General features: G+C 37.4%; 1 protein-coding gene across 1 annotated transcript; it reads right to left on the bottom strand.

Moving 5' to 3' along the window:
* Positions 1-7,476: 7,476 nt before the first annotated feature.
* LOC113688940 (large ribosomal subunit protein uL23-like) lies at positions 7,477-8,034 on the bottom strand. Its single transcript, XM_027206770.2, has one exon. It carries the CDS (start codon positions 7,967-7,969, stop codon positions 7,508-7,510), a length of 462 nt encoding a protein of 153 aa, XP_027062571.1. The 5' UTR covers positions 7,970-8,034; the 3' UTR covers positions 7,477-7,507.
* Positions 8,035-8,493: the final 459 nt, after the last annotated feature.

Raw genomic sequence — 8,493 nt, 5'->3', positions numbered from 1 at the left:
AAAGTTTCTTACCCTAATTAGCAATCGCCATCATTTGCAATCACCTTTTCTACCCTACTTAGATGATCAATTGTTTCAATTTCTCCCCAAATTTTATTGCCCTACAGCAGCACCTCATCTTCACTAGCAAACAGCTCGAGGACAGCCGCACCCTAGTCGACTACAACATCCAGAAGGAGTCAGCCCTCCACCTCGACGGTGGCGCCAAGAAGCGCAAGAAGAACACCTGCACCAAGCCGGCGGTGACTGAGGGAAATTCTCCCCCCTTTTTTATAAACTTTATTGTTACTAGTCTAATTGAACATTAGCAGCATGTTCTTATTTTGAAGATTTTGTTCTTTATTGGGTTTGATATATTATTCTCTGAAACCGTTGGATTTTGCTTTCTAAAAAAATTTAGATTGTATGTTTCTTTAAGATTTTATCAAATTCTTGGTTATTCTATTTTCAAGCGCTTGGTTTATTTTATTTTTTGGTTTTAATTTCACATTAAACTGCAAAGCGTCCCTTTTTCAGCAATTCCTGGTATGTGTTCAAAGCATCCCCTTTTCAGTTTTACTTAAAGCGTCTACAAATCATCATTGTGGTGTTGTTTGTAGAGCTAAATGCATTACAATTAAGGTAGTATTGTGGTGTTGTTTGTAGAGCTAAATGCATTACAATTAAGGTAGTAAGAGTATATTCTACAGATTTGAATGCTTTTCAAAAGCAGCATTTTTTTCACTTCAAAATTCAACTCGTTTAGATCCACGCACTTTGTCTGGTTCAAAAGCAGCCTTGAATGTTTCTTGAATTGAGGTGATTGAAATATGTCTGTCAAGACTTCAAGCTCTTTCCTAATGTTTTCCTATTGGAAGTGCTCTATCTTTGTGTAAATGTGCACACTCACAAATCGACTCTCATTTTCTTTGTTTCCATTTATTTATTTTTTTAGAAACCTGGACAAGTTGCTCCAAATCATTGCATTTGTACTTTGCCTTAAAAGCTGTATATTAGATATGGATGTAGTCCTGCAAGTTGAGATACTGTAGACTTTTTTTTTCTGCTAACTTATATGTAGACACCAAATTTTTAACTTATTTATTTTATCCCATGATTTTTGTTTTAGGTATTTTTTTTAGTATTTTGTAGCATTCTAGATTATTATCATTATTATTTATTATTATTTTATTTATTTTCTATTTTTTGCTCATTTAGTCGTTTAGTTGTATTTTAAGACTTTCTAGTATTAGGATTTACCGAGAAAAGAAGAGAGAAAGTTGTTCACAAAAAATATGTTTATTTTCTTTTAAATTCAATTTTTTTAGCGTTTCATTTATCTTACGTGTTAAAAAGAAAAAAGAGGAAAAGGCAAGCTCATGGACCCTGAGAAGCACACGATCCAAACCTTTCCTCTTCATTTTTATTTGTAAAACGCAGGTACAAGAAATTTCCAGCTCATTGTCCACGGGGTTTCATTTTTTTATGCTCCATTTGATCAGTCCACTTGGCTTTCATCCCTGCCCTAAGAGCATCATAGGACAACAAACCATCCAAGGGTTTATAAAGCAGGAGAAAGATATCAAGTAGGGGGGAACCATCGGATGCTAGGGCTAAAAAAATCTTTGGGCTATAAAAGAAAGGGACGGCGGATGGAAAAAGGGGGGAGCTGAGAGAGTAGATGGGTGACGGCTGAATGTCTTGGGGCTGAGAGGTAAAAAACCTGTTGGCGGCTGAGTGAAAAAAGGCTAGGTTTCTGAGAGGAATGGAGGGCTGAAACAGAAAAGAAAAGAAAGAAGCAGCTTGGGAGAAAAAAAAGAAAAGCTCACGGGGAAAAATCTGGGCATGAGAGAACCCGAGAGACTGGCTAAAAGACTGGGTTTTTCGGGCAGAAAGAACAAGGAAACCGAGAACAGAAACAAGGAATAGAAATGGACGGCTGATAAAAAGAAAGAAAGGCGGCTGGAAAAAGCAAGAGGAGGAACGACAAGGGAGAAACCGAGAGAGAGGCTTGACGAGGAGAAAAGAAGGAAACCTAAGAAGCTTAGGGTTTTGGGCAAGAGTGACGGGAGGCTGGAGAAAGAAACTATCGGGGGTCTAGGAGAAAGTGAGGAACCAGAAGAGAGTAGAGTGATTGGAGTAGCGGCTGGAAGAAAGAAAACTGAGCTAGGAGGGAACCAAAGGAAAAACAGCAAGGAAGAAGAATCAGAAGGAAGAACCGAGAGATCTGAGAAAGAGCAAGTGGAAAAGGAGATCCAAGGCTGAAAACCCAGGTTCAGGCTTGGCCGTTGATACCTCCATCGAACCCAGGCTGAAGTTTCAAGCCCAAAGGCGGTGAACAGGTAGTCTTCAACTCTTTCTATTCCGTATGACATCTAGTCTGTGTAACCAGAGATTCTGGGTTCTTATTCATGCTTGATTATTGCGTCTTGATTGCTGGAGTAAAGTTTGGTGTTTGTTTGAGTCTCTTGACATGAAAACTATGAAACTCAGAATCTGTGAATGTGGTCGAAAGATGAGAGACAGTCTGATGTTTTCCTGCGTGCACTTGTATTTCACAGGCAAAAATTTATTCTTAGTTGTTGCATTTCATTCGACATACTCTGGTTTCATGTCTGGGTTTTGTTATTCGAAGAAGGCTAAGTTTTACTTCTGTTGGGACTGAGAAATCCTCAGGTTTGGTTTGGTTTTGGGGACGGAAGTTTGGGGTTTTTTCTATAGGTTTTAGCTGATGGGTTTGTGAGAGTTCACGGCTGTTGCTTTGCTTGTCTTTGCGCGCAGTCTGGGTTGGAGAATTCTAGGGAATGCATAGTTTAAGGCTGGGTCTTGATGATAGGATGCATAAGGTGTTGTTTTGGTTCGAGAGATTGCTATTCGTTTGAATTTTGTTGGCTGCATATGTCCTGAATCCCATTGTTGGAAGTTGGAAAAAAAAATAGTTACTGGAAAATGGATTTTAGCTATCCGAAAGTTGCAGAAATTTTATTTCCATTTTTGCACGTTCTTTCTTTCTGAATTTTTTGTTTCAGCCTAAGATTTTTATGTTGAAAACTAGGAAGAATGTTTCAGGAGCCTGTTTACCTGGTCTTAGAGTACTTTTGTGCTTAGAGGTGCGCATAAAAATCTGCTGCAACAAGCTCGAAGCTCTCAGCTTGTTGCAGCAGCGTGGACAGATCCTTTCTTTTTCCTTGGATTGCTGAAGTTTTGGTTTGCTTAAAATGCTTGATTTGTTTGCTATTTGACTGAGATGTCATGTGCATGTTGGGGAGCCCGTCAGTGTTCATTATCTTGTTTTGAGTCGAGTTTTTCTTGTTTTTCTGGGAAGTCTGAATCGAATTCTTTAGCAAATGATCGTAGCATTCCGCTGTGTTTTTTATCTTTCCCTTCTCCCTGTCCCAAGTGCGTGCCTTTGGGATCTTGCATTTCTGTTGCTCTACCTGAATCCATCTAGGCTGAATAAGGGAGATGCTGCAATAGAAAGTTGCAGAAGTTCCTCTCACATTACTTTTGCATGAAGCTGCATTAGTTTTTCATATTCTTGCTTCCCGTAACAGCTCCCAAATTGAGTTTCGTCGCTTTGTTTGCACATTTAAACTTGAGCCAATGGTGATTGCCACTTTTCAATTTGTCCACGAGCTGTAATTTGTAGCAGAAACTCACATAAGCAAAGAAAACTTTCATCTGGCCGAATGTCTGATGCATGCATGGAAACGTTATTAAATTCTATTTTTTAACCCCCTAAGCTTTCCTTTATCTTGCTATGGCCCAAATATTTCAGAAAATTAATCAAATTGACCCCTCAAATTTTTATAATTCTTTCAATTGGGTCCTTGTCTGCTTTAAACCTTTGAGTATAGGTTGTTTAGTCTATTTGGGTGTTTTAGGTGATTCAATTTCGTGTTATTTTCATTCCATGTAATTAATTGGTAATTAAAGTGGTGCCTTGACCCTTTTATTATTTTGGAAGGAAAATAAGTAATCTCGCTTCATTAGGGCGACAAACTCAAGGGAGGTACACCCTTTCCCTCATTTCTTACCTTATTTGACTCTACGTGCCCTATGTGATTTATGTGTTTAATTGCATGCCTTTTGAATGTTTTCATTTTATTTATTTACTCGCTTTAGTCTTCTTAATTTCGTATATTTATTTTAGCTTCATTTTGGTTATTTAAAAGGCATTTAAATGCCAAGTTGTAATAGTTAGGTTTATTTTATTTTATTTATTTTCATTTCCCCTCTTAGATTGTAGTAGGCCTCCCCCGAGTGTAATAGTTAGGGCTTTATTAGCTTTATTTGCCTCATGTGATTTGCATGCTTACGTGCTATGTGTTACCGCTTTCTTAGGTTTTGGCATCTAGATATGCATGCTTGTGTGCTATGTGTTATGTGAATTACGTGCTCACATGTCTACTTGCTTTAATTATGCACATTACTTATATATGTGTATGATGGATGCAAATGCACGTAACCGTGGCTAGTCCAATGCTAGTCATGGTTGTCCCCTCGAGCTCTTGGAAGTCCAATGCTTGTGAGAGAGCGTAGATATGGGATAGTCCAACGCTAGACCCTTAGGAGCCCTTCGCGCGTTAGATCATGATTGCATGATTGTGTGATCACTTCATCTCACGCATATCTTCATTTTTTAGGGCCTCTTTCACCATATTTTCTTATATACATATACCCCTTCCCCCATATTCTCCCCTTATATGTATATTACTCGTCCCTTTTGTATGAAACATGACATTAGACTTGCATTTCATATAAGCATTAGAATTAGGTTAAATCATTAGCTTGATTAGATTAGGGAGCCCCTTGGATATGGGATATGGACGAGTTTGGCTTTCTAGCCTTAGCACGCTCGTATTCCCTCTATTAAAGGGAAAATTGAGTCACGAACAGTAGTCCCCCGTACCCGACATGATGCATTCCTTTAAGACATGTATATTTCTATAATTATTTTATCCTTTTCCTCTTCTTAGAGTCTCATATTTTGTATTATTCGTGACCTCTCCAAAGAGTCATTATTGGGCATCACAACTAATGTGATTGGCATCACTCAAGCTTTGAAGAGAAATTTTGCCCCGATACCCTCCTAGGTCTAGGGTTTGCATTCATATAGTATATCCAAATGTGATAAATGCTTTGGTTAAAACAAGAAAATCTTTGACTAAATCGCGCAACTAGCTTTGGCTAGGTCGAAGGGGTGCCTTGGATTTTTATCCTTGCCTTCCCCTTCGTCAAATGTGACTCCCGAACCTTTTTCGTTGGTTTACGTAGACTAGGAGTCGTTTAAAAGGGGTTTCTTTCTACCTTTTCCTTTAAAAAATTCATTTTAGGTGACTTGGTACACCTTAACTCTATACCAAGTGGCGACTCCGATTTTTATTTCAAAAACCCTTTTTAAACTATATTTTGGGTCAAATCGTCGGATTTTCAAGTCCCATTTAGACCCACTTTCTTTGTAAATCGAAATTCATTTTTCAAATCAAAAATTCACTTTTTAAACCATTTATTTATTTTTCTTATAAAAAATGGGGCGCGACATTATAAATTCATTCTAGAACACAAACCTCTAAGGTTGCATCTCAAGTCTAAGGTGTTGCATCTGGTGACTGAGAAATCTGGTGATAGAGTTCTAAGGCGGCATCTCAAGTCTACTTAAGGACTTGTACTAGTATCACTTTGGAAGAGCTTGGTAAGAGGACCAAAACTCATCAATTAGTTTTGATGTGAAAAAAGATCTTCCTCCGTAAAAATTCATGAACTAGGAATGTTATTAGAACAGCATGGACAGCTTCTTATGGTATGTTTTGAGAGTCCATGATTCTCTAGAATATACTTGTTAGCCTTACTTGTGCTGAATTTCACATGTTTCACTATTTTTTAAGGGCAAAGGTGCTTTGGCCAAAATGTTTTGCTTGCAAATGTGTTGACCGCATTTACTTCTCTGCCTAGTATGTTCCTTTTGTTAAGTTTACGAGGGAGAGGTCAAACCTCTTAAACAGAAACAAAACATAGGGTCACAGCCCCTAAAATATTTGCACCACGCAATTCACTAAGTTCCTGTGGCGGTTCTGTTATAATTTGCATCCCAGATTCTTTGTTGACACTACTTTTAGCTAGCTAGTCTGCACACTTACTTCTTTCTCCAAACATGTTGTAGCCAGGATTCCCGATCCCTGCTTAAAACATTCCTGATCTGACATATTAGATTGTATAGTGGTGAGTCTTGTCCTGCTCCTTGTATTAGTTCCAAAGCTGCCTTGCAATTCGTGTCCAGAATCACTCTTCTTTCTCCAGAGTTCCAAGCCATTTTTATCCTTTTGAGTACTCCCCACAGCTCTGCTAAGTGCTATCATATTATCTATTAGCCCAATATTCACTATAAAACCTGCTTTCCATCTCCCCCGGCTATCTATATGTCCCTTTTCAAATTAATATGGCTTTGCCTCTTCTACTTGGAATAATGCTAAATTGAGAAGTGTACATCTTGCCACAGTTAATTGCTAATTATTGATAGTTTCATGTCTTACATGGTAGTTTGTTCTCCATATAGCATTATTTTATACTGTATAATCACAACCTTTTTGCTGGATGTAGGTTGGATTTTCTGTTAACAGAGTAATAATACTAACTTTTATGTGGGTTTTGAAGGCATTCCTTGAGGTAATACCTTTTCTTTTCACATGAATGGTTCCCATTTTTGGTGCCATTCTTGAAGTAAATTTCATTGTGAATGTTTTGCAATGTCCCGCCACTTGCCTAACTCACTACTTTGATTGGAATACAATATTAAGGGGTGCTGGTTTTCTATGGAATTAATACACCATGACAAACAGCAAAAGTAATTTCAGAGATCTAGAACAAGAAAGTTGTTATTTGCTTTTAAATGGCAAAGAAACATTCTAGTTATGTTGGTACACATTGCTCCTGCTTGACACCTTATATCATGATTGACATTACTTTGGTTATCATACTTGACACCTTGTATCCTCTGTGGTGCATTTGTTTGGATTGTTTTGGTTTAGTTTAGTTTAGTTTATTTGAATGTTTTAGCTAAGCAAGTGAACTGAAGTTGCTTTTCCTTTAGTGTTGTGCTTATCGTCTTATCAACTGGTTCTATTGTTCATAGCAGTACTTATATTAGTACTTGTTATAGTAGTGCTTGTTGCCTTATCAACTTGTTATATTATTCCTTTGAGGCTGAAGTTTAATAGCAGTACTTATTTCTTGAGCTAATTTGGTGCATTAGTTTGGGGCTGATTTTGATTTTCTTTGGGGCTGATTTTGAATGTCCAGCTTTAATTATTGAGGTTCTTATTGGATTGCAAATTTTAGCTAAGAAACCGAACTACAAGAGATATAGTGAAATTGGGAAATGGCAAGGTTTAGTGAAATTTTGTCTGATGTTAAAAATTCCCCCTTGTGTTGAAATTTGGTATTTTTTTTTCACGACAAAACAGCCTAGCAAATTGTCACACTTAAAAGACAGTATCTTTGATCGGAACAAAACAATGACTAAATTCGTTTATATTATTCCAATCTTGTTTGCCACATCCAAAGCATCGTAGTCTGGAGTCAACCGAACATATGCTTTCTTTGTTCCATCAGGCCTGATCAAAGTGTTCACTTTCTTGGTCTGTATGTCGTACATCTTCTTCACTGCATCTTTGATTTTCTTCTTATCAGCACGGATGTCAACTATGAATACCATGGTATTGTTATCTTCAATCTTTTTCATGGCAGATTCAGTAGTCAAAGGATATTTGAGAATCTGATAATGGTCCAACTTATTCCTAGAAGGAGCACTGATGCGTGGGTACTTCGGGTTCCCGTCCTTTTTCAATGTCTTAGGACGATGGAAGGTAACTTTGGTCCGGATCTTCTTGGCTTTCTTCTTAAAAGTTGTCCCAGATTTGACAAATTTGGCAACCTTGGCTGCCTGAGCCTTTGTATCAAGCTTTTTTGTGGTGTCAGCTTTAGGAGCCATTGCTGGAAACTGCCTTACAAATCTTTTACCTGAGGGGAGGAGCCGAGTGTTGAGGGGAGGAGCTGAGTGTTACTGAAGCAGCTCTGTGTTGAAATTTGGGACTTGGATTTGTTTTGTAAAGCTACCTCGAGTTATATGTGAAATTTAGGCCAAATACCACTTATCAAACTATCTATAGGGTGTTGTTGAACTTCATTATGATATTTGAATGCTTATATGATATTTTGACATTTCGTAATGCAATGGATGCATTCATTTGCTAATTATAAATCATTCTCATTTTTTTCCATTTATAGATATAATTGTTGTAGGAAAATTTTCAATTTTCATGGTGATAAAGAGTTATCATTGAATCGGAATTTTCCATTAATAACAATCTGTGGTCATAGAATTAAAAAGTGTTTAGTGACAATAAAAGTCGTCAGTAATTAGTCTATACCAATGACAATTACATATCACTTTTAGTGACGACATTTATTTGTACATCATTGACAAGATACTATGTCATCACTAAAATTACAATA

This window comes from Coffea arabica, chromosome 1e (assembly GCF_036785885.1).
Source record: "Coffea arabica cultivar ET-39 chromosome 1e, Coffea Arabica ET-39 HiFi, whole genome shotgun sequence".
NCBI classification, from domain to species: Eukaryota; Viridiplantae; Streptophyta; class Magnoliopsida; order Gentianales; family Rubiaceae; genus Coffea; species Coffea arabica.
The sequence above is the reverse complement of the archived record's forward strand: the minus strand, read 5'-3'. Positions and strand labels throughout refer to the sequence as shown.

Bases quoted from the DNA above. Each gene is read 5' to 3' on its own strand.
- LOC113688940 (XM_027206770.2), bottom strand. From the start codon at position 7,969: ATGGCTCCTAAAGCTGACACCACAAAAAAGCTTGATACAAAGGCTCAG.